The 26375-nt window shown below is 42.7% G+C and overlaps 1 protein-coding gene and 1 long non-coding RNA gene across 5 annotated transcripts in view; one reads left to right on the top strand and one right to left on the bottom strand.

Moving 5' to 3' along the window:
* The window catches only part of LOC125916596 (uncharacterized), an 86697-nt gene that overhangs the window by 57577 nt on the left and 2745 nt on the right, over positions 1 to 26375 (bottom strand). For 2 of the 3 annotated variants that reach the window (XR_007455973.1, XR_007455972.1), the window contains exon 2: positions 11342 to 11603. This is a non-coding gene — a long non-coding RNA (uncharacterized LOC125916596). Of the gene's footprint in view, positions 1 to 4900; positions 6002 to 11341; positions 11604 to 26375 lie in introns of those variants that run through there. The other variant, XR_007455974.1, reaches the window with a different exon arrangement.
* GCSH (glycine cleavage system protein H) lies at positions 10988 to 23926 on the top strand. Of its 2 annotated transcripts, none has more exons than XM_049622894.1 (5): positions 10988 to 11258; positions 14605 to 14684; positions 15852 to 15915; positions 21572 to 21643; positions 23277 to 23926. In XM_049622894.1, the coding sequence occupies exons 1-5, from the start codon at positions 11111 to 11113 to the stop codon at positions 23372 to 23374; spliced, it is 462 nt and encodes a 153-aa protein (XP_049478851.1). In that variant the 5' UTR covers positions 10988 to 11110; the 3' UTR covers positions 23375 to 23926. The 2 variants fall into 2 exon arrangements, with proteins under 2 accessions (XP_049478851.1, XP_049478850.1); XM_049622893.1 differs by having other exon boundaries at positions 11003 to 11258; positions 21512 to 21643; positions 23277 to 23413.

Here is a 26375-nt window from a genome sequence, read left to right as displayed (position 1 = left end):
ATTTGGTTCTCAATATCCACATAGATAGGGTTTTTACTCAGATGGGTTATAAAACAATCTTATAGTAAGAGAGTTCTCTTCACACTGAGTGTCAGAAAACATAAATCTGCCACTTTTGACAGAAACCAGAGTAAAATGTGGAATTACATGAAACCCTCAGTTGCATTTGGTTAATCAATTAACCAAAGCGTTGTGTTAATTTCAGAAACTTGCAAACTTCGTTTGCTTGTTGGAATAGATAAGTCATTCTATAACCAGATCCTGAATTTTCCAAGTATTTTTTAAGACCAAGTGATTTGCTTCATAGTCTCCTTTCAACCCAGTGCTTCCCAGGCCTGGCTCCTCAGCAGAATTGCCCAGGGAGATGATCAAACCCTGATGCCCAGGCCACATCCCAGACCTACTAGGTCAGTGCTGGGGACAAGCCCGCTCTAGTATTTTCATTGTCTCCCTGGTTATTCTAACCTGCAGCCAAGGCTGAGAACCATGCTTTCATTAGAGCCGTCATCACAAAAGAGGGCTTACGTAGTTACTTTTCCACGCATATGAGCAATTAAATGGCGCAAGAGAGGGTTAGGTGTTTTAAGAGAGACAGGAAAAAGATGCTGCGGGAACCAAAGGAGGAAGCTGCCATCCATACCAGCGGCCCCATATGCTCAAAGGGAAGGAAGATTCTGGAGGGCAGGAGATTAGGGAAAAGGACAGCTTTTACTCAGGCGTTATATATGTACATTAAATGCATTTAAAACCTGAGATCATATAATTTTGTTCTTTAACCTGTGCTCCATCCATGTCACTGGATAACGGTCTACACCATTTGAACGACACACCGATATTAAGACTGAATTTAAAGCACAAAGACACAGAGGGGAATTAAGGGCAGGGTGGGATGGCGGGAAGAACCAGGCTTTGGAGTCAGGCCTGGATCCAACTCTTTTTCTTCCACCATGAGTTGTATCGCTATGTCACTAGCTGGGTGACCTGGTGCCAACTCTTCCTCGTCCTCATCCATGAAACAAAGACAGAAACACTTGCCTCAGCCAGTGGTCTCGAAGGCCAAACATAGCTGAGGTTCATCAGGCCCTCAGCACAAAAACCGAATGATCCTTCATCCTTCCTTCAAATGTAAGGGTAATGTGGACACACACTCAGACAAATGTGAGGGAGGAAGTGGCACCTAGTAACCCCAGACCAGGAGGGGAGGCTCACAGAACTCCCTCAGTTCCATCTTCTTGACCCTGGGAGGATTCTTCCTTTGCCATTCTTCCATAGCTCTGCAGCCATTAACCAAAACTGGTAGGTAAGGGTCCCATGACCCCCATCACTACCACATCACTACCATCATCACCATTACCCTCACCACCACCACCAACATGCTACCACATCACCTCCATCGTCATCGTCGTCGTCATCCCTATCATAACCATCATCCCCACCACCATCACCATCACCCTCGCCGCCACCATCATCGTCCCTACCACATCGCCTCCATCACCATCATTGTCGTCATCCCTATCGTAACCATCATCCCCACCACCATCACCATCTCTACTCTCATCTCCATCATTGTCATCCCCACCTCATCATTACATAGCTGGGGAACTGGACTAGCCTTATATCTCCCAGATCTGTTGTGGGAAGTGATGGGCTCTGAGATCATGACAAATCTAATCCTGCATCCTGGGCTGAGGATCCAGCATCCTGACAGCCCAGATGAGCTCTGGCTGAGCTTCTCACAGTCTCTGAGACTCACCCTCCCTTTTGGTCCTACAGGGGGATCAGTTTCAGTGAGACAGCAGCAGCCGACGCTGCCCTTGGCTACATCATTGCCTTCCTGGTACTGCTGTCCACAGTGAAGCTTTGGCATCTGCTCAGGTTGAACCCCAAAATGAACATGATCACATCTGCCCTGCGCCGTGCTTGGGGGGACATTTCAGGATTTATCATCGTCATCCTTATCATGCTTCTGGCTTACTCCATTGCAGTGAGTGGTTCCTTTGGTAAAACCTTCGGGGCTGGTCTCCTTGGAAGCAAAGGCTTCTCAGTGGTGGTGGTCGTTGGGGGGGGGGGGGGGGGGGGGGGGCACATGCACTGAGGGTTAGCGTTAAGACTTTGGAACCTGGGGGAGACGGTGGATATTCTGAGTCCAGGGCTTTGCAGTTGGGGGCTCATAAACTGGCCACCCCAAATGGCAAGGGTGGAGACATCGGCTGGATAAGAGCAAGGAGGTATAGTCTCTAAGACCAAGAGGGCCAACTACCTCCAATAAAGGATTCCTTTCTGTACCTGGACCCTGCCTGGAAATGCCACTTCTCCCGACACTCCACATGCTCAGACACACTTAGAGCATTCGCTCTGTGCTCGGGGTTGGAGGGGGGAGCTGAAGATGAATTGGGCAGAGATTAGCCTACATATGGGTAGGCTATGTCACTGCTTGGTGCCCTACACGAGGCATGAACTTAACAGGGCCAAAAATCATTTCATTCAGCCCCTTGACACTGAGAGCATTTTGGCAGTCATGTCTCTTTTGCGAATGAAAAAAAAAAATACTGCCAACTCTTTTATTACCAATTATGTGGGAAACAAAGACCCTCTGCCACATCTTGCTCTCCATCTAAATATAACCCCCATCGCCTCCAAGTCCACGTTCCCCATAATACCACAGCTCTCACTCCTCCGTGCCCCTTTACCCAATCCTGACCCACTGTCCACCCCAGCCCCTCTCCCAGTTCTTGCCTTGGCCCCATCCAGTCTTACCTTCCACCATCCCTGAGCTGCACACCACACAGTGGTCTCTCTTATCCTAGTTACCACTCTCTCTCTAGCCCTCTCCCCATTCCTTAGCCATCCTTTTCCTGTCCCTATCACCTCCACCCTGACTCCCCACTACCTAACTACTGCCTCTCCCTCTCCCACCCTTAGAAATGGGGTAAGGAGCACTGATGGAGTGATGGGGGGTGTATGCTAAAAAGCTGGAGTTTGGTTTTATCACAAGTACTTCACTGGACCCCTTAATTCACATGGATTTATTCAGTCCTCCATCTGCAGTATAGGAGCTACAGGGACACTGGCCGTGTCCGGAGATGAGAAGTCACCAATTCAGAGCAAAGGGAGTGCTGGGCCTCCCTGACATAAAAGCGGCAATCTTTGGAGGGAAGCGTGCTGTGGTGAGGAGGGAGTATAGGGGACGCCCTGCCCAGGCAGAAGCCTGTTGTCATCCAACCCAACTCCCCCAAAGCAAAGAGGCTGGGGCCTCAGAGAGCCCAGTTTCATCACTGAGTCACCTGAGTGAACTGCAGCCATCTGAGTGAACACAGTAGGGGCCTAGTGGGTGGTGCTGAGCCCCAGAAGGGGATACGCATTCCTTACAGAACTGGGTAGGTACACACACACTCACTTGCAAGCCCCCATAGGTACGGTTTTGCGGGGCCAAGGATAAGGCTGACCCAGAACAGAGACTCTGTCAAACAACAGGCTTTGGGGGTGGGGAGTGGGGAGGTCACTTGGTTTCTTTTCCTGTTCATGAGGACTCTTTCCATTACAGTCAAACTTAATATTTGGTTGGAAACTCCGTTCCTACAAAACCCTCTTTGATGCAGCAGAAACAATGATCAGCCTTCAGCTAGGAATCTTTAACTATGAAGAGGTAATGGGGTGGGGTCGGGGGAATATGGACACGGCCATCTACACCAAGCCTTTATGAAAATGAGAAAAAGCACCCTCCTCAAATGTCTCTCCCTGAATGGATGCACCCCTTAGGTCCATGGCCTGGCAAGCACAAGGCAACTTTGGACAAATAAACAGTCCCCTTCCTCTAGGCAGACAGCCCCATACTAGGGCCCATAGTTTGCCCTGGGAACCCCTGCTTACAGGAGAACATCATGCACTGAGTACTTAGGAGAGGACTGGGCTGGGAGGTCTCTAGAAGGGAATGCTCCCAGCCCTGGCCAGAAATGGTGCCTTATATTTGGAAATGGCGGCAGTAGGGAGTAGGGGGTGCTATCTTTTTCTTTTCCTGGCAGCTTGTTTTGTTTTGTTCTGTTTACTTAGAGAGAGAGAGAGACAGAGAGAGAGAGAAAGAGAGAGAGCAGGGGAGGGGCAGAGAAAGGGAGAGGGAGAGGGAGAGAATCGAGAATCTGCACTGTCAGTGCAGAGCCAGGTTCAGGGCTCAAACTCACGAACTGTGAGATCATGATCATGAGCCAAAGTCAGCTGCTTAACCAACTGAGCCATCCGGGCACCTCGTCTCTTGGCAGCTCTTGAGAGCAATGCCCGTGCTCTCAGCTGCCAGACAAAAGGGATCCTTCCTGGTTCCAGGCTCTGCCTAGTCTGAGAACCAGTTTTCCCTCTGAGGATGGCTATGGGGAAGTGGCTACTAGGACACAGGACTTCTGGGGGTGACTCTTGGCTTTCTTCCTGACAGGTCCTGGACTACAGCCCAGTGCTTGGCTCCTTCCTGATTGGGTCCTGCATCATTTTCATGACATTTGTGGTGCTGAATCTATTCATCTCTGTCATCCTGGTGGCCTTCAATGAGGAGCAAAAATATGATCAGGTGAGTCCCTTTGGCTTATTCTTCAACAGTCATTGACCCTGAATTAGGAAGTGACTGAGCAGCACTAGGCATGCGGGGGACGTGAGAGACCTCTGTAGCTCAAAGCCCTCATTTCATGGGAGGGGAAATAGGTCCAGAAGGAGGAAATACCTTCCTCAAGAATACAAACAAATGAAGGGCAGACTAGAATCGGGTCTCCTGATTCCCAAGGTGGCACTTGGTTCATGACCCCAGTGATGCTGAGCCCTGAGTGTACATTAGAATCACGTGGGGGCTTTTGGGATGCCTGCTGCTGCATTGAGACCAATACACACAGAATCCTTGGGTGAATGAGCCAAGCACGTGTATTTCTGAAATCTTCTCAGGTGATTTTAGTATACAGCCAAGGCTGAAACCTTTTAAAAAGTTATTAAGGCAGACAAGTTAGGTGATACAAACCTTAACACTCCATGAAGTGGACAGTCTCTATTCAGAGAAGTACAAATGGGGTGGAAGGCAGGAAGCTTTTATAGGATAAAAGAATAAAGAACAAGGAAGAGAAAAATGAAAATATATCTGACTGACTGGGGCCACACAGTCAATCTTGTTTGTGGCGAGATGGAAAAGAAAAGAAGTATAGGGCTCAGAGGTGGCTTGGTGTTTGGAGGTTGGCTAACCTGATATACTGCATTCTGATAAAGGGAAGCATTTACAGGGACACAAAAGTTCTCTAAGCTTCAGTCTGCTGACATGGCACCCCAGGTTGGAGCAGCTCCATCTTGGGCCCAGACATTTGTTTCAACAAGTCATATGGTAACAAGTTTAAATTTTGAGAAGACGGCAAGCTATTTCCCAAAGCAGATGCACCAATTCACGTTCCCAGCAGCAACGCATGAGGGTCTTTGTACATACATTCCTAACAGCCCCTATTGGGGGTGGTAGAGGGAATACTGTCATTCTCATCACAGGGGAAGAAGAAACATCAGGGTAGAGGTGGGAGCACACACCCCTGGGATTCCCAGAAGAAGGGGAATCCCAACAGAAAACGGACTCTACACAGTGCAGTGACTTTGGCAGAGACCAAGGTGAACAATAAAACCATGGTTTCCCCTTAGGAAGGAAGAAACCCCCCAAAGAGAATGGTTCTATGTATGTCGTATGGTTCTTTTTCCCTCTACAGCTGTCGGAGGAAGGAGAGATTGCCGATTTGTTGCTGGCGAAAATACTCGGTTTCCTGGGCATTAAATGTAAAAGAGAGGACCCTGGCAGTGGCAGGGAACAGCCCGAGTTGCTGTCAGAGGTCCGGCCTCCCTGTACCTGTGTCAGCTGCACCCAAGCTTTAAGCTCTTCATCCACACACGAACATCTATAGAGGGGGAAGGCCAGAGCCTTGGGCCTATGCTTCCCAGTGATTCTACAGTCTCTCCAGGCCAATGTTTTTCTGTGTCCACAGAAAAGTCACCAAGCCTGGCAAGTAAAAAAAATAAGAAAAATATACGCTTAAGTACATTCAATTGCCACTATTGTCATAGACTGTTCAAATGTATTTCCTCCTAGAAATAAAACAAACACTGTCTGGAGTTTGGGGAAAAAAATGACCTCTACGGACTATTTCATCTTCTTGGTTGGTCGGGGATTGCTTCTGAATGATTCTATTTCAGGGTTTCTCAAATTGTGTCCAAGAGGTGTTAATGGCCATCGCTCTCCCTCTCTCTCTCTCTTCCTCTCGAGAGGAACACAGTAGCATAAACTGGGTAGCTTAAACCAATTGAAATTTATGGTCTCCATCCCAGAGGATAGAAGCCCCAAATCAAAGTGTCAATGGGGCCAGGCTCCCTCTAAAGACTCTGGAGAACAGTCTTTTCTTCTAACTTCTAGTGTCCTTTGGTATTCCTTGGCTTGTAGATGGATCATTTTAATTTCTGCCTATGTTATCACATGGCCTTCTCCCTGTGTGTCTGTCCCTGTGTTTCTTTTCTTCTTCTTATAAGATCTCTAGTCCTACTTAGTTTTTGTTAATGTTCATTTATTTTTGAGAGAGAAAGAGAGTGTGAGTGGAGGAGGGACAGAGAGAGAAGGAGACACAGAATCTGAAGCAGGCTCCAGGCTCCTAGCTATCAGCACAGAGCCCGATGCAGGGCTCGAACTCTTGTACGGAGAAATCATGACCCGAACCAAAGTCAGACACTTAACCTGCTGAGCCACTCAAGCACCCCTCTGGTCCTAATGAATTAAGGGCCCATCCTAATCCATTATTACCCCATCTTAACTAATCACATCTGCAACACCCCTATTTCCAAATTTGATCACATTTTGATTAGTAGGGGTTAGGCCTTCAACATTACTTCTTTAGGGGACAAAATTCAACATAATAGGTGTCATTCCCCCAGAAATGTTTCTGAATCAAATAAATATGACAAACACTAGATTATAAATGTTACACAAGTTCTTTAGCATGGGAACTGTGAGAGTTTTTAACGTGCTAAATATGCATTGTGAGTCTCATGGAATGAGGCGAGCACGCAAGCTCAAGTGTGCAATGATTCCCAAAACTTTTTGACCAAGGCATCCAGTTTTGAAGCACCCCAGTCAGGGCTAGTGTTCCTTAGGTGATACTTTGGGAACTGGTAATCTACATCAGTAGTTCTCAAGCCTGGCTGCATGCCCCAGACTTCATCCCAAACATCAGAATCTCAGAATCTTTGACCTAGGACCTAGGCATCAAAGTTGTTGTTGTTGTTGTGTTTTGTTTTTAAAGTAGGCTCCATGCCTAGTGTGGAGCCCAACACAGGGCTTTAACTCAACACCCCAAGATTAAGATCTGAGCTGAGATTAAGAGTCAGATGCTTGGGGCACCTGGGTGGCTCAGTTGGCTAGTCTCTCAGTTTCTGAGTTCAAGCCCCGCGTTGGGCTCTGTGCTGACAGCTAGGAGCCTGCTTCAGATTCTGGGTCTCCCTCTCTCTCTTCCTTTCCCCTATACTCTCACTCTGTCTCTCTCTCTCTCTCTCTCTCAAAAATAAATAAACAGTAAAAAAAAAAAAAAAAAAGAGTCAGATGCTTAACTGACTGAGCCACCCAGGTGCCCCCAGGCATCAATAATTTTAAAACCTCCCCAGGTGATTCCAATGTGCAGTCAGAGTTGCTAACCATGCCCTAAATTCTGAGAACCACAGATCTAGACAATAAAAGGTGTTTAGGTGTCTGTGTGGATAAGGGCACGTTTCCCCTCCCCCGTGCAGGGGAGTGCACCTCACATATCCTCTCTAGCTCACTCATCTCCCGCCCCCAACACACACACACATACCTCCTCTAGGTTGCCTGCCCCAAATCCATTCCATGCTTTCCTCTTTGCTATCAGAACCCAACTTTGATCAAGTAGCCATATACTCCTTTCCCAGGAGACTCATGGGAAAGTGCCCCTGTAGCCACATCAATGTAAATCCTGATTTGGATACTAATCCATTTCCCTTGACAATGAGGGATTTGGGGTAGTCACACGACCCAGTTCCAGCCAATGAAAACTGAAGTCTCTAGGACACTTCCAGGAAAGGCCTACTTGCCAATAAAAAGAGACACAAAGAGATGGCATCTTATGCTGCTAGACATGGTTTGGCCTGAGCAACACTTCAGGAACTTGTGCAGCTACTCTGACACCATGGGGAACAATCCAAAGACAGCAGAGCAGAAAGATGAGAGGAACATGAGGGCTTGATGACTGACTTCATCAACCCTGGAGCTGAACTATTTGCTTCTATCTGGATGAGAGCTTATCGCTTCTCCGCCTTTCGGCTAAGATCAAGTGTATCTGGATGAGAGCTTAAATGTCTTTTTAGGACAGTTGAATCAGGATCTTACCCTGAATATAAAAAAAGGATCGTTCACAAGGAGCCACATAACATGCAACATACACAAAACCTTGGGGATTTCATCATCTTCTATCCAACCGAAAGCCCATCATCCATTGTTTATTGTGTCACGCATGAACGTGAGCTAAATGTGCAGGGATGCTCATCAGACAACCCATAGCACGGTATACACACAGGCCCCAATACACTGGTACAGAAACCTACCCAGATACACAGTCTGTTTTATTTACTTACGTATCTATTTTTTTTAATATATTTTTAAATTTTTTTAACGTTTTTATTTATTTTTGAGACAGAGAGAGACAGAGCATGAACAGGGGAGGGTCAGAGAGAGAGGGAGACACAGAATCTGAAACAGGCTCCAGGCTCTGAGCTGTCAGCACAGAGCCCGACGCGGGGCTGGAACTCACAGACCGTGAGATCATGACCTGAGCTGAAGTCGGACGCTTAACCGACAAGCCACCCAGGCGCCCCTCTATCTATCTATTTTTAAAATGTTTATTTTTTTAGAGAGAGAGAGGGAGAGAGAATCCCAAACAGGCTTTTGTCAGCACAGAGCTCGACATGGGGCTCAATTTCCTGAAATGGGAGACCATAACCTGAGCTAAAATGAAGAGTCAGATGCTTAACCGACTTAGCCATCCAGGCACTCCAGTCTATTTGTTTTAAATATGAAAAGCTCTAAGATCTGGAGAAGTTGTAAGTTATTCATCTAGTCTCCACTCCTTTTCTGACTGTAAATATCAAACTGGCAACTCCTTCAACTGTATTGCTATGAGAGGAAAAAATGCTTAAAGAGATGAGTGGACCCCTTCTGACACACTTGAGAGAAAAGATCACAGGCAATTCTCAGGTGGTTGTACCAAACGTGCAGTGGGATGACGTTTTAAATCTCAAGCCATGGATGTTACAATGATTATCAATTAGGAAAAAAAATAATTTGTGATTAGCCTCAATACTTATTAGATTTTAAAAAATGACACACTGCCTATTGTTTTGGTGGAAGGGCATGTGATACAGGTCACAGACTGACATGTGACCTTGTTCTTCGCACCAAATACATCAGTAGAGCTGGGAATAAATATTTTAGGGCATGGTTTGCATTGTGCTATATTGGCTTATAACAAAACAACAATAAAAACAGAGTATTGATATGAGAAGCTAGCCAAGATCTGCAGTCTGGAGTAGACCACTGTGAGCCAGTCAGCATCCCAAAGGGAGGCAAGTGGCAGACCTTACAAGCAGTTGACCGTGAGCCCAACTAGAGGTCAAGTCCTGCTACTGCCACCTAGCAGCTGCTAAAGCTTGACATGCCTTCCCCATTCCACTCCCGGGCAAGTCAATTAACTTTTCCGAGCCTCCCGTTCCTCATCTATGCAACGAAAGTAATACGTATCAGAAAGGGGTTTGGAGAGGATTAAAAAGGTAATGTTTGCACAGTCCCAGGCATATGGCAAGGAAAAGGAAACTGGAGCATGACAGCCCTTGCAAGCACTGCACAGATGTGCTAACAATGCCCATTTTGTAAGTGGGGTGGAAGCTCAGTGCAACAACATGGAAGTCTCCCAAACATCCCTTCACGCACTCACATACACACACGCTTTAAGGTGTGTAGAATAAGGAATATGTGATGATGACAATCTGTAATAATGATGTGGAGCTTGAGGTGTTTTTCACTCCACTGTTTCTTCACTGATTCCTGCCCACGCCATAAAATTTGTGTTGACGGTGAAGTCTTTCCCAGAACTTAATTATTTTCTGTCTCCTTGGATGGGGACAGGACTTCTGTTTTTCTGGAAAGGCTTTGGTCCCAGGGCTGGCTACTTAAGCAAGGAACTGACCATGCTGGGTTTCCACTTTGCCCTTTGATTGCTCCTCCATTAGCTAACTGGCTCCCATCCAGTCTCCACCAAGGAGACACTCCCGACCCTTGGACAAGTCTTTGCTTCTCTAGGAGCTTCTGTCTGTCCCTTGCATGGGGGTACCCAGGCCTCTTGGGATCGGTAAAGTAATAAAGTGGGCTCCTGGATTGTTTTCAGTATTTCTCAAAGTCAAACAGAAACTATGTGTCAGAGCTACCTGGGCCAATACCCAACGACAGTCTCCTTTGAGAATGATTCTGTTTAGAACTGGCTATGAGTCCCGATCTGGGTGACCTTGATCCTCTGTAGAAGCACGGGAGCATACTTAACGGGAATGGGGACACTCTATCTTTCCCAGGACCTCAGAGACCCAATGGCACGAGAATGCCCGCCCTGCGAAGCCACCTCTGCCGGAACCCTTCTCACTGCCTGGGCGGGTCCCCCAGGTTAGCAAAGCTGGAGCTGCTGACCTTGCACTTTCACTGCGGGAAATTGACTCCCGGGAACTAGGCCCCGCCCGTTCCCCCCCAACCCCGCCAGCGACCCGCGGCGCCGCCCGGTAGGGCTCGGCCTGCTGCAGTAGGCCCCGCCCCTGACCCTCAGCCCCTACCGCAGGCCCTCCGCCCCTCTCTAGCGTCGCCCTATCCGAGGTCGCTCCCCGCCTGGAGTCCCCGCCCCCGCGCGCTGCCCTACCAGGTCCCGCCCCTCCACACCCGGGCCCCGCCCCCGCCCCTCAGACCAGCCGGCTCGCTCCGGCTCGCTCCAGTCCGGGGCGCCCCCCGCCCCGCCCCGCCCCCTTCGGCCGGGGTTCCCGAGACGTTGCACCGCGACCCCGCACCTTTGCGAACATGGCGCTACGAGCGGTGCGGAGCATGCGGTCTGCGGCCTGCAGCCTGCGCGCCGCCTCCGCGCCCGCCGCGCCTTGCCTGCCGCGGCCCTGGGGGCTGAGGGCGGGCGCCGTCCGGACGTTGCGCACAGGCTCCGCTCTGCTGTCTGGTAAGCGCGGGCGGGCACGTGGGGTGAGCCCGGCCGCTTCGGGGGAATGGGCTGGGCGCCTCCGTCCCCTCGTCAATGCTTACCTCGACTCTCCTGTGCTGACCACCCGGGTCTAGCGAGGTGACCACTGCCCACGCTTTCTACTGCTGGGATCTCCGGTTGCGTGGCCACTGCTGTCTCCCTAAGCGGCGTGGCCGACACCGCAGCCTTTGTCCTGCGGGCTGGGGAGCCAGGAGGAGGAAGCCTGGCACACACGCACGACCGCTCGCTGCTGGAGAACCGGGCAAGCGTCGCTTGGCTCCTTCGCGATCTTAGGTTATCTTGCATATGTGTGTATCGTGGGCCCTAAAAGTGGAGACATAGTGGGCTTTAGTTTGCTATGTGGGCTATCACTGAGAACTCTGAAGTCAAATTAAAGCAAGAGCACTTAGTGAAATTAAAGCACGGGAGCTAGATTTTTACCAGCAAAAGCGAGCATATCTTTGAAGATTTGGCCATTTCCCAAAAACAGTGAGATAGTCTTTTGGACTCATACATTCTACTCAAGTCTACTGAATCGTGGATGTGTTGGGACAGAAATGAGGCCTCACACGGACTTGAAACTGAAATAACCAGGAGCCCTGCCCACAAATATCTTGGTCATCTCTGATACTTTATATTTTAGCGCAATTATCGCTGCAGAAAACGTTTTCTTACTGCCTGCGCAAATGCTTGAGACACTAACTGCACCTCCAAGAACTGAGGCTTCTTACTTTAGGGTGAATAGGTCTGTGATGGCTCTTGTCTCATTGACTGTTTCAGAAACCTGTTTGGAACTGGAAGAATTGATAACATTTATTTATTCCACTCTGAAACATAAAGCTGCTACTCTCTCGTTGCTAATATATTCCTTTAGTTCTGTTGGTGACACATATCAATAATTACCGATTTGCATACAAGAGGAAAGCATATCTCAGATAAGAATTGAATTTAAAGTCTGTTTTTTTGGTTATTCACTGTTACATCTAGTTAAATATTGTCCAGAATATCAACACCCATGATCTGGTTGAACACCAAGGTTTTTAAAACCGAGACCCAAGTTCCAATTTTGATTCTACCTCTTATTAGCTATGTGATCTGGGGCAGTCACTTAACTTCTGAGTCTCTTATTAGAAAAGTGGAAATGATAATGCCTACCACACAAAGTTGTTGGGAGGCTGAAATGAAATGAAATGTAACCTCTCTGTACAAGTAGCCTGACAAACAGTAAGTCCTTGGTAAATGTTACTTGTTATGAAATATTATAGGATCAAATAATAAAAAATAATTGGCCAATATTAATATAGGTTATCTGGCTAGGGAATTAGAAGGGACTTTTTTTTGGGGGGGGGGGGGAGTCTCCATGCTCAATGTGTGGCTTGAACTCGTGACCCTGAGATCAAGAGTCATGCTCTACTGACTGAGTCAGCAAGGCACCCCACATAGTGACTTTGAAAGGAAGAACATGCAAACACATAAATTACTGAAAACACGTCATTTTGAGGCCCAAAACAATGTTTTTAAATGCTCAGTAAGAAAGTAATTACCTAATTTGTCCACTTTTTCCCTTTTGGGCCAAGGGTTAAAGGAGAATTAAACTAACTCTGGTCTTTAGCCTCAACAGCTTGGTCTACTAAAATGTCTTAGGGACTTTTAAGTTAAGTGGACGTTCATGCATTTACCTTACTAATGCTGCCTCTCCTCTAAACCTGGGGTCGCTCAATTGCTAAACTGAGTGAGGGCAGCCTTACTCCTAAGATTATCTTTACAATTAGGCAAGATGGCAAGGCCCAAATCAAGACAGTTGTCTCAGAGAAGTCACATTTGTTGTCCAGCCCTTACTTTAAAAAGGTGTATTTGGATTTGAACTGCTCATAATTGGTATTGTAATCAGCCAGTTCTACAGCTGTAACCGGGAGAAGTGAGTGTTGTAGCCAAACACCTACGTAGATATTTTGTTCAAAATCTCCTTTACTTAATAAACTAAACTAAAAAGTTATTTTACTCCCTCAAGTTCTGAGTGCTGTTTGCCAAGCACGGTGTTTAGAACTGGGAATACAAGTGAAAGTGGGATACACCATGCTTTTGCTTGCTTTGTACTTAGTCTCCTTCCTGGAGAGAACTGACAAAGGGGCTGGATGCGTAGCTCCTCAGGTGCTCTGTGCTTGTATGGTCAGGACTCAGGGAGACTGGTGCAGCGTTGTGGGAGTAAGTTGGATGGCCCCCGAATCCAAGCTTGGAGGGCTAGAAAGGCTCCTGGCAGGAAGGAGGTTCTGAACTTGAAGTAGTCCGGAAAAAGCAGTGCCGGGAGAGAGTGGCAGGCAGAGCACCAAGTATGAACTTTACATGGAGAGATCAGATTGACCTGAAGCAGTTAACTACTTGAAGTGGAATGAAGCAAAGCAAGTTCCTTTGTGACAGATTCCGACTTCTTCCAGTGAAGAATATGAAATTGAAGTTTTTTCATGATTAGGGGAAAAAGAAAGTAGTAGTTACATTCTGCTGCATTTCAGAGCTGTGACATTAAAGCAATTTAAGCACAACTATCTTTTGGGTAAGGGGGAAGAGTGAACCAGCAAGGCTTACTCTAGAACAGTATTTGAGGTAGTGATCCATTTTCCCATTAGCTTCTGATGCATTATTTTTGGAAAAATGCTTGGCCTCAGAATATGATATATATATTTAAGAAGATAGCATATGCTTTAAAAAATTTTTGTTTCTTTAAATGACAGTAGCCACTTTCTTCAAGGACAAGGTTATTTCAATTAAAATGAAATCTTAAGAACTTAGTCAAGTTATATAATTTGATCCAAGTCGTTTTCATTCCTGTAAGATTCCCCTTTATAACCAAGTTGCAGTGAAGTCCTCTTAGGTCAACTCTACCCAAAGAGGCATTTTTTTTTTTTTTTTAGGTTAAGTCATTTATGAGCATTTATAAGTATTATAAGCATTTATGTTCCCTCACCCACATCCGTCTATAGAGGAACAGACTACATTCTGTAACACAGATCACTAATAGATAAGTATACTTTGAAATGTGCCCCAAAATAGTTTATATGTGTGATTTAGACTAATGTTGGAATAATCAAATCTCCAAAAGATGCACCAGGTGTTCACATCGAGCCACCGTCGTCTAAATGATCCTATTGTTGAGAAGATGTTCTGTCTTCACAAGATCTGGTTTTTCCTGGGCAGTGTACTGAAAGGCAGGGTCAGTAAGTCAAACACAAATACTGGGAAAGTCTTGCCTTTAGACAGCATTGATATGAAAAGTGCTTTTTAACAAGTGGTGCCACTGCTTTTCTGAAATACTGGTCTTCTGTTTTAGTGCGTAAATTCACAGACAAACATGAATGGATAACAACAGAAAATGGTATTGGAACAGTGGGAATCAGCAATTTTGCACAGGTACTGGATTGTCTTGAAATATTGAAAACAGTCTGCGCTTGCCTAATTTGGATTGTCTCTACCTTTAAAAATTGTTTATTCTGCCCCTTAGTATTTTGAGTTCTTTCAAGAGCATCAATCATAGGTGAAGCAAGTAAAAATGTAATTTAGTTAGGGCAGTATATAGTGTTTTAAGAGATTATTGAAAGGTTAACACTTAAAAGTAAACACACCTTATTCAGGAAAGAGATGTTTGTTCCATTTGGGGTCGTTAAGGAGAGAGTAAGAGCAAGTAAAAGGCTAGAGTGTTGACAGTGTTTTGTAGATCCTGTGGAGCACCCATGATCCATGATCCATGTGAATACACGCTCCAGAAGGAAAACCTAAATTGGCACAGATTGGACCAAGGCGGAACCCTTTATTTAGCCAATCTTTTTCTCTTAATCTCCCACTGATCCCTTGTTGAGAAATTATGCAGAAGAAAATGAGAAGGCAAATAACAGTATGAGTCCATGATTTTTCCACTGGGTCTGTGTGTAGGGTGGGGCTGAAAGGGGAAAGGGGGCACTGAGAATCAATGGCAGCTGTATCTTCACTGGCATTTCTGTGTACCTACTGAGGCCCGGTACAGCAGCATGCCGTGTACAATACTGTACAAGTGTCGTCTTCCCCTCCTGGAGTTTATGAGGGGAATCTCCTACATGGAAGACAACGTACAAAGCATCGCACGGTTGTAACTCACTGACCTGATGGGGAGCTCACTTCTTAACAAACAGAGTCAAGGTCTTCATGGAGTACAAGGCTTGAGGACTATGATTTGCAGATCAGTAGGTAGGATTTCAGCAAATACAGGAGGGGAGATGGCCTAAGCAAAAGTGCAAAGGTGAAAAAGCACAAGGTGTGTTTCTTCTCGGAGGAGCTCTAGTATATGGGGGGGGGGGGGGGGGGGGAGGTTGTGACCGGAGTCACTGCTGCCTGTGGGCCAGTCTAACTGGTGGCCTGTTTTTTTGCAGGTCCTGAGCTAAAAACAGTTCTGCATTTTTAAAGTTGTGAGAAAAACCAAAGAATGCAGCCCCTCAAGTGTAAAATATGCCCTATCTGAATGATAGAGTATTGGTGTTTGGCTTGTTTCTATTCACTAGGAGGTTTAATTTGATTTCTTAAAGGTTATTGTTTTGTTTGTTTTAGGAAGCTTTGGGAGATGTTGTTTACTGTAGTCTGCCTGAAGTTGGGACAAAATTGAACAAGCAAGGTATTTTTCTCATCTTGGTATATGATTCATGCCTTAAGTTTTCTTTACCTTGAATAGTAACTTGTTTGCGCCTAGGGTCAGTTAGAGTGCTTTTTACTCAAGTAACAGAAAACTCATCTAAAAGTAGATTTAACAGTTGAGGTTTATTATATCTCCTTCAAGAGGTCTGGAGATAGGTGGATACAGGATTGGCTTATTGGCACAGTGAAGGTTCATCAAGGACATGACTTCTTTTCCTACTGTTTCTGCCTCTTTGTGTCAGAGGTCACAAAATGGCAGCAAAATCTTCAAGCATCACTTTCTCAAATGGCCAGATCCAAAAGTAGGATGAGAAGATAAAATCTGTTTTTCTTTAGAGGCAGTAAAGAATATCAGGAAAGAGTGGGCTCAGGAGTCAGAACCTCATTCTAAATCCTGACCCCACAATGTATCAGCTGTGTAATTTTGGTGAAATTAATTTGAGTCTCATCTTTAAGTTGGGATGATAATAATAATAATAGCTACCTCACAGTTGTTTAAAGATTAAGGTGAAATTAAGCATAATGTTTAACATAAGATGAGTGCTTGATAATGTTAGTAGAACCAGGTACATTATTCATGGGCTCTGTGACATACAGAAGACAGCCCTACAGAATTTAAGTATCTGTTTTTCTAAATATCTTTGACAGTATTGGCCATAAGTTTTTCTGCTGAAACTTTCCCCATTATTTATCTTGCTTGAACTTTTTCTGCTTCCTGGCTCTCAGTAGTCCTATCCCTCTTTTTGAAGGTCTTCGTAGGAACCTTTTCCGATATCATAATAAGACCCTTGTGATTGATAATCTTTGTCCATTTTTCTTCATTCTATACAGACAGCAGTTGTTATTTTCTTTTATGGTGTTTTATTTACTGTGATCCACTTTGCTGCTCTCAAGCAGGAGATCCTGTTTCCAAATATCTCTTCCCAGCAAGTGAGCAGCATGACCTTGCTTTCTGTGCTGAAAAAACTTCAATTAACATAAGTATCCCTAAACTAATGAATGCTCTCTTTAAACTTTCTGCTAAAGGTCCTTATAAAATTAATGCACAATTTACATACAGTGAAAACGCACGATGTATGTACAATTCCATGAGTTTTGACAAACACTTTATAAACCTTGCCCATTAAACCCCTTCTCAAGACAACCTCTTCTCTGATTTATCACCATAGATTAGTGTTGTCTATTTAACTTCATTCAAAAGGAACCACAGTTTATGTCTGGCTTCTTTTGTCCAGTATCATGATTTTGAGATTTATTTATATTGTGACCTACTGTTCATATTTTGTTGAATAGTGTACCATTGTGTAACACTTTAATCTTTCCCTTGTTGATGGATGTTTGTATTATTTCCAGTTTTTGGCTGTTAGAAATAAAGCTACTATAAACTTTTTGTATAAGTCTTTTTTGTAGATGTCTTCATTTCTCTTGGGTAAGTATATGTAGAAGTGGAATTTCTGGCTTACACGTAGTAAGTATATGTTTAACTTTGGGAAACTGGCAGTTTCTTATAAAGTGGTTGTACCATTTGACATTCTCACTAGCAGTATGAGAGTTTGTAGGCACTGCACATCTCACTGTGGTTTTAACTTATCTTTCCCTAATGACAAATTACTGTTGAACACCCTTCCACATGCTTTTTGCCACTCACGTTTTTTTTTTGTTGTTGTTTAGTCTCTAGTCAAGCCTTTATCAAATTTATTTGGGTTCTATATATTCTAGATTCAAATCCTTTTTCGGGGCTATTTTTTGTGAGTATTTTGTCATATTTTGTGATTTTGCCTTTTAATTTTCTTGTGTTTTTTTTTTTTTTAAAGCTTTTAATTTTTAACAAGTGCAAGTTATAATATTTATATATAGAACATTGTATCTTCTCTAAGAAATCTTTGTCTGTTTCCATAGTTCCCATCTTATACACCCTAGTGCCATGGGGGTGCTGTGGGACATTTAAAATTTTTGACCTCTCTTGGACACCACACAACTGATAGCTCAATGGAATTAACAGTTCCAATATTAGATCTCACTGTGTTACCTTGGGTAATGTGTCTTTGAAGCAAATACTGCATGAAAATAAGCAAGGATCATCAAATAAGGCAGTGGTTGTGTTCAGGCTGATTCTGTGGTGGCGAACTTGTATAGCATGCAGCAGCCACATATCACTAAATAGTTGTAGTTAAAAATGAAAAGTAAGTTACTCAGATACTTAGGGCACTGGGAACCAAGAAAGTTTGAGCAATTCTGGCATGTATCAAGTTTGCAAAGGTACTCTCCGTGTGTTTTTTTTCTTGAAACTTCACAATAGTTTTTGCTTTCATTTTCAGGCCTTATTAAATTCACTGTTCTTAAAGTTTTGTAGATTCCTTTGGATCTTCTATGTAAACAATGTAATCTGTAAATAGCTTTATTTCTTATTTTCAACCTTCATGCACTTTATTTCTTTCCCTTGCCTTATTGCACTAGACCAAGCCCTCAGTGTAATGTTGAATAGAAGTGGTAAGGTAGACATCATTGCCTTGGCCTTGTTCCTAATCTTGGGAGAATGCATTGAAGACTGCATCATTAGGCATGATAGTTTGCTGTGGGGTTTCTGATGGATGCCCATTATTAGATGAGGAGGTTCCTTTCTATCTAGTTTGCTGAGAGTTTTTATCATTTATGGATGTTGAATTTTGTCAAATTTGTTTTATCCATCTATTCACGTGATCATAGGGGTTTCTCCTTTATTCTGTTAATGTGATTAATAAGATTTGTTATTTTAGAAAGAGGGAGCACGAAAGCAGGGGAGAGGGTCAGAGGGAGGGAGAGAGAATCTTAAGTGGGCTCCATGTTCAACCTGGACCCAGATGCAGGGCTTGATCCCAAGACCCTGAGTCAGAATCAGATGTTCAACTGACTAAGCCACTTTGGCACCCCAAGATTGATTTATTTTTAAGTGTTTAATTAGCCTTGCATTCCTGGTAGACATGATGCAAAAATTGTCTTTTAAAAATACACTACTGGATTTGATTTGCTAATTAATAATTTTCATATTAATATTCATGAGAGATACTGGTCTTTTATAATGGCTTTGTCAAATTTTGGAATTAGTTATATTGTTTGGACTAAGTTTGGAAATGTTCTCACCACCTATCTTTTTCTGAAAGAATTTGCAAGATTGGTATTATTCTTTAAATGATAGAATTAACCAGTGAACTGTGAGTCAGATGATTTCATTGTTGGAAGGTTTTTGACATGTAATGTAATTTCTTTAACAGGTATAGAGCTGTTCAGGGGCGTCTGAGTAGCTCAGTCAGTTAAGCTTCCACTTCAGCTCAGGTCATCATCTCATGGTGTGAGTGGGTGGCTAGTGGTTCGAGCCCCACATCGGGCTCTGTGCTGACAGCTCAGAGCCTGGATGAAGCCTGCTTCAGATTCTGTGACTCCCTCTCTCTCTGTCCCTCCCCCACTTGTGTTCTCTGTCTCTCTCTCTCAAAACAGTAAACATTAAAAAAAAATAGATATAAGGCTATTCATATTTTCTACATCGTCTTACTTTGGTTTTATTATGTTTTGGGGGGAGTTTTTCCATTTCTTGTTGTGAAATTCAGTGTAAAAATGCTCATTTTTCATTTGTTATCCTTTTATTTCTGCAGGATCTACAGTTAAGAACCCCTGTTTTGTTCCTTCATATTTGTAGTGATTTGTGTTGTTTTTTTTCCCTTGATCATTCTTGGTAGCTATTTATCAATTGTATTAATCTTGAAAGAAGCAAATTTTCATGGTTAATTTTCTCTACAGTCCGTTTCGTGCTCCTATCTTTGTTTTCTTCCTTCAACTTAGATTTAATTTGCTCTAATTTTTCTGACTTCTTACTAAGTATTTTCTACCCATATGGTAAAATGCTGTCTCCCTTGTGGTGGATAGCAGCTAAAATAGAAGTTTAATTCTTCTGGCCTCAGCTGGGACACTTGGGAGTCTGCCTGGTGCATGCATGGCTGAGGGATAGTTCAGAGACCTGGGCAGAGTTTATACACAGGATTTTTGGTGCTCCCTTTTAGTTTCTCTCTTTTGGATTTCCCACCTCGCTTTCCAGTAGCTGTGGTGGCCTCAAACACTTGTCTTCTGGTTCCTTAACGCCAATTAAGACTGAGATTTTCTTTCAGAATTTTGGCTGCCCCACATAGCACAGATTGGTGCCTCTCTTCAGGCTAAAAGCCATTGGAAAAAAATCACTATTCCTTCTTTCAAGTGTTGTCTACTTTCCATAAATTAACTGCTTTTGTTCGTGTTTTTCTAGTATCTTTAGAACCCAGGTCATTTGTTTTAAGATGTTCTTTGTAAATGAAACCCAAAGATATTAATTAATTTCCAGCGCTATTTTAGCTATAACCCACAAATATGGGCATGTTGTATCCTTATCATTCACTTTAGATCACTTGATGTTGTCCCACACGACTGAGGCTGTTTTTTCAGTGCTTTAAAAATTTATCAAAAGACTGAAATAACCAATCTAGTTGGTTAATTTCAGATGCTCTTTCTTCACATTCCCTGACCCTTCTGTTATTGCCATCCAGTGAATTTTATTTTAGATATTATACTTTCCAGTTCTAGAATGTTCATTTAAATTCCATTTCTTTATAGGTATTCCCTCATGATGAACATAAGATGAACTTTTAAAAGATCTGAACATGTTTATAACATAACATATTTATAATAGCTACTTTTAGGCTCTCTGCTTATTCCAGTGTGTGGGTCTATGGGTCATTTTGGGATCTGTTGACATTTTCTCTTCATCATGGCTCTCTTCTTTTAAGGATCTCAACCCTCAATTTCCAGCCACCTTGGCAGGCCCACATTCTGTCCTCTGATACCTCAAGCAATTAAGACTGGTTTTCTGTTTGTGTTCTAGTTACACTGTGCACTTTGAGGCAACGCTGTCGGCACAAATTATGCAAATCAAGATCACACCCAGTTTGGGCCCCCTTTAAGGACTGACTTCTCTTTGAGTCGTTCTACAGAGCCTTCATATCATTGTTTTTTTATGTTTTGTCCAGAGTTTATAATTGTTATGTGCAGGAAGGCTGGTCTGATAAGATACTTCACCATTATTGGAATCTCCTAAAATTTTCATTTTCAGAGCTACAGTAAATTGAAAGAAAATTTTTACTGAAGTTATTAAATACATTGGTATTCAGATACATCACCATTTGTTGTCACTCTAAAACAGATAGATCCACTTTACTGAGGATATTTATACCCTTCTCACAGGTGACAGGACTATGACAAAAATCTGTGGTTTTATTTTGTTCTAGAGAGAGAGCTGGGGAGAGGGGTAGAGGGAGAGAGAGAATCTTAAGCAGGCTCCACACTCAGCGTGGAGCCCAATGCGGGGCTCAATGCTACCCTGGGATCATGACTTGGGCCAGAATCAATAGACCCTCAACCAGCTGAGCCGCCTAGGCACCCCTATGGTTTTATTTTTAATTAAAGATATTTAGAATGTTTTATCATGCCTGTATTAAAGGTGACTACTCCATATTTTATATGTTCAGGTTACTGACTTGTGATATTTGATATTTTCTTTAATTTTCTCAATTTAGAGGAGTTTGGTGCTTTGGAAAGTGTGAAAGCTGCTAGTGAACTCTATTCTCCTCTATCAGGAGAAGTAACTGAAATTAATGAAGCTCTTGCAGAAAATCCAGGACTTGTCAACAAATCTTGTTATGAAGATGGTAAGTTGTTGCTAGAACTTTTTCAAAGGATTATTGCTACAGTTAACATTTAACCTAGATTTATAAAGCAAGCTTCAGCTGATTTTAACTTCATCTTTTTGCACTTTTGGATAGTAAATAGGGATGTTTTGCTTTAAAAAAGGGAAAGACAGATTAGCTCAGTATTGAAGCTTATGTTTAAGATCTCTGTCATTGAAAACACTGCCTTATTTTGGAGTTCTTGGTGTCACCGTTGGGACTCTTTATTTTCCTCTTCAGACACGAAGTACCCAGTCACCCTGTGTGGTGTGGGTGGCGGCAGAGGAACACCCACTGTGCCAGGTGCCAGTTTTCTCATACGCTCATCTTCCCAATAACCTGGGGAAGTATGGGGGGCAGCAATTTTCTCCATTTTGTACCTGAATTGAGGCTCCAAAGCTTTTATCTATTAAGGTCGCACAGCTAATAAATGATAAAACCAGGATTAGCTTGCAGTTCTCTGTTGCCTGTCACCTGCCCCTCCAACTCAGCTACTGCTTTCTGCTGCCATTCACCTCAGCAGTTACAGTGTTTCTTCTGTGAGAGAAAGCTGTCCCTGGTCTGCGTATCTGGATCCCTCAATGTTAGTTGTTGATGGTTATGACAACTTAAAGTTTTTGTTTTTCGCTTTTCATTTAAAAAATGTTAATTCCGGTACTGTTAATATATCGTGTTATATATTACTTTCATGTGTACAATATAGCGATTCAGCAATTCTATACATTACTCAGTGCTCATCATGATAAATGTACTCCTTAATGCCCGGCTCCTAGTTCACCCATTCCCCCACCTACCTCCCCTCTGCTAACCATCAGTTCTCTATAGTTAAGAGGCTGTTTCTTGGTTTGCCTCTGTGTTTTTCCTTTGTTTGGTTGGTTTTTTTCTTAAATTCCATGCTAATGAAGTCATACGGTATTTGTCTTTCTCTGACTTATTTCAGTTAGCATTATACTCTCTATCTCCATCCATGTTGTTGCAAATGGCAATATTTTTTTTTTTTTTACAGCTGAGTAATAATCCATTGTATATATACCACAAGTTTGTCTGTTCATCTATCAGTGGACACTTGGGCTGCCTCCATAATTGGCTATTGTAAATAATGCCGCAGGAAACCTAGGGGAGTGCGTGTATGCTTTCAAATTCGTGTTTTCGTATTTGGATAAATACCCAGTAGTGTGATTACTGAATCATAGGGTGGTTCTGTTTTTAATTTTTTGAGGAACCTCCATAGTGTTTCCACAGTGGCTGCATGAGTTCGCATTCCCACCAGCAGTGCATGAGGGTTTCTTTTTCTCCATATCCTTGCCAACACTTGCTGTTCCTTGTGTTTTTGATTTTGTGTTTTTGATTTTAGCCGTTCTGACAGGTGTGAAGTTGAGTCCTTAATCCATTATGGTGGAAACTATTCCAGCTTTAATTCTTTTCAGTTGTGATATGCAAAGATATTAACTGAATTGTTAAGGCTAAAATATAACTCTCCTTGAACAAATAATGAGTGATTTATGTCAAGAATACTAAATTTTGAGGCACTCAGAAATTTTTACATTTTGAACACATTTGACTTTGACACTTTAAAAAGATAGTTTGGAATATGATAACTGTTTTTTGGTTGCAGGTTGGCTGATCAAGATAACACTCAGTAATCCTTCAGAACTGGATGAATTGATGAGTGAAGAAGCATATGAGAAATACATAAAATCTATTGAGGAGTAAAAATGGAACCCCTAAATAAACTAGTATGAAACAACTTAATCTAGCATAGTTGTCTTAAATTAATGGTGCACAGAGGATTTAAAATGGCAACTCTTAGCAATACCAGTGCAAAAAGAAACTACTTGCAACAATGTTAATGAAAGAAAACACCCCTTAACTTTCTAACGATTGCCTATAAACACAATATGTATATTTTTTGCAACACCCTATGATTTTTAGGCTAGGCTCCAGTTATACTATTCAGAATCCTGAAATTAGCTGTGGTTAGAAATTAGTTATAAAAACTATGTAATTCCAGGATAACAATGTCATCTTAAACCTTTGGGAATTTTCACTTGCTTACATCTATACCTGGATTGGGGTCAAAATACTTAAATGATCTGTCCATTGGAAATAAATGGCAGTGGAGAAAGGTCTGTTAGTTGTATAGTGTCAGATAAAGAACAATATTATCTTAATTTTGTAATATACTGTGCTTGCTGGTGCTATTTTTATATGGTGAAGCAACAGCCTTGAAGGAAGATAGTTTAATAAAACATTCAACTTCATTAATCATGTATTTTGTTTTGTTGTTACTATTTCATTTAGTGACTCTGCTAATATTTGTGAAAATGCTAATTTTAACTTATGGAAAGTTATTTAAGGAATTTATTATTTATTTTTTATATGTATCTTTTATTTTTTTTAAGCTTATTTATGTATTTTGAGAGAGTGTGTGAGTGTGCATGTAAGCAGGGGAGGGTCAGAGAGAGGAGGACAGAGAATGCTGGCAGGCTCTGTCCTGTCAGCACAGAGCCCAACATGGGGCTGGAACCCACAAACTGAGAGATCAAGATGCTTAACTGAGCTACCCAGGTGCCCCTTGTAAAGGAAATATAGGGGCACCTGGGTGGCTCATTCTGTTGGGGGTCCAATTTCAGCTCAGAGCGTGATCCCACTATTTGTGAGTTGGAGTCTCACATTAGGCTTTGTGCTGAGAATCCCGGCTTGGGATTCTCTCTCTCTGTCCTTCTTGTGCCCTCTCTTTTTCTCTCAAAATAAGTAAATACACTTAAACACTAAACAAATAAAAAATAAAAGGCAATTTCAGCCATAACAATGAAGAGTTCCAGGAAAATGTTTTCTTTTAGTCACAAATAAAACAGACCTAATTGCCTGATAGTATTAAGTACCATTTTTTGGTTATCTTTAACATAATCAAAAGGAGAGCACTGACTTATTTTGTTTTTATCCTGCTAAGTTAGAAGAGAGAAAAGGAAAACAAGGAAAGGTAAAAGTTTGATCAACATAGCACACAGCATCCTTAAGTAAGTAAACCACATTCAGGTTTCCATTTCAAGTAATGGGAACAGCAGTAGGCACAGTGAAACTTTATGAGCTCCGACACGGACTTACTGAATATTCTTTGCAGCTTAAGCAAGTTTACAGTGCCCAGTGATAATTTTAGGTTGCTAATATAAGTACACGCAGCGAGAGCAAACACCTCTATCATTTTTCCCAGTTGGTGCAGGAAAAGGGAGGTATTCAAATACTACCACCTTCTGACGGTGAATAAACAGCAAAGGTGAAAACCTAAAGGAAACAGGTAAATCTTCCCTGCTCCTCAGTAGAAAGAAACCATCCTTTAATGGCCATGGCACTGCTGAGCTGTATCTCTGCACCTTTATCAAGAAAGTACCCAAAGTATCTTGGATGACTGTCTCCCTGTATGTATAATTGTTAGTTTTTAATTATTAAAAATTAATTTGACTCTCTGCTTAGGAAATAAAAAGGAATGAGTAAATGAGTAATAATTACATAGATTTACTCTTTTGTTTTGAAGATATTCTCATACATTACCTGTGATGATCAAAATAACAGCCAGAGCTAAGAAGGACAGACCCGTAACTACCACCATTTCACAAAAAAAGGTGGCGGAGAGGATAAGACACATAAAGAGCTGGGAAGTCATTTAAGATTTTCACATTTTCGGGTTCATTCTTCAGTTCTTTAGTTCATGTTACTACAAAGATACTTAAACTGGAATCGGGGTGGTGAGGAGGGAAGATCGATGAGCTAAAGGAGGGGGGAAGCAAGGAAAAATGGCAGTCCTAGAGTGAAAGTACATCAGTGATTGTAATCTCAAAGAGATGGGCAGTTTATTCTCTCTCCTGTCCTTTCCCAAAGACACACACTTGCCTTATTAGGCTCACTCTGAGTTTTCTTAAAGAGCAGAACATTATGGCAACTTACTCTTGCTATTTAGAATACAGAACCATTTCAACCCTCGTTTCTATTACAATGCTGCCAGAAATAACAGGCATCGAATGGCCCTCCATAGAGTAAATCAACAGAATTTAACTTTTCTGATCTCCTATTCCTTTTGAATGGTTTTGGTCTTAATAGGGCAGTTTAATAAAAAGTTTTGAATAATGCTTGCTGATAATTAAAACTCAAGAAATGGAACAGGTTACCCAAGAAGTATTAAAAATTTTGTTTTTATCACCTCAAAAATTTTATTATCACCTCTCAGAGTTTAAAGAAGTTGAAGTGTTAAGTTTTAAGAAAGAAACTGCTAGAGGGCTCTCTGTATAGGTGTGCCAGTATGAAAATTAGGCAGGTATTTCAGATAAGCTCTCAGCAAATCAGAATTCCTGAATTTTTCTGGATTTCTCCAATTTTTCCGGGGCTAAAATACCAGCACTGTTCACCTTCAGTTTTAAAAATTATGCTAATTGTAACTGGCTTCACTACTGCTTAGCAATCACTGTATTGTTTCAGACCCAGTCACACATCTGCCTTCCTCACTTTACACCCAGATTAAATTTTCTTCCCTGCAAATGGCTTTACTACTCACCACCTACCTCCATCAGTGTTTTCCCTTTCTCTGTTGTTTTCCCTTTTAAATGGACTATTTTTCAGAGTAGATTTAGGTTTGCAGCAAAATTAAATAGAAAATACAGTTTTCAAAGATGTCCTGCCTCCATCTTTCTGTTTTTGAAACCTTCCTTTGCTGACCCTA

The sequence above is a fragment of the Panthera uncia genome (genome assembly GCF_023721935.1).
Source record: "Panthera uncia isolate 11264 chromosome E2 unlocalized genomic scaffold, Puncia_PCG_1.0 HiC_scaffold_20, whole genome shotgun sequence".
NCBI classification, from domain to species: Eukaryota; Metazoa; Chordata; class Mammalia; order Carnivora; family Felidae; genus Panthera; species Panthera uncia.
Note: the sequence above shows the minus strand (reverse complement) of the source record. Positions and strands in the feature narration are given on the sequence as shown.

Excerpts from the sequence above, each read along its gene's own strand:
- GCSH (XM_049622893.1), top strand. The coding sequence starts at position 11,111 with ATGGCGCTACGAGCGGTGCGGAGCATGCGGTCTGCGGCCTGCAGCCTG. Across the intron at positions 11,259-14,604 it reads AGGCTCCGCTCTGCTGTCTG|TGCGTAAATTCACAGACAAA; the intron begins GTAAGCGCGGGC and ends CTTCTGTTTTAG. Across the intron at positions 14,685-15,851 it reads GAATCAGCAATTTTGCACAG|GAAGCTTTGGGAGATGTTGT; the intron begins GTACTGGATTGT and ends TGTTTGTTTTAG.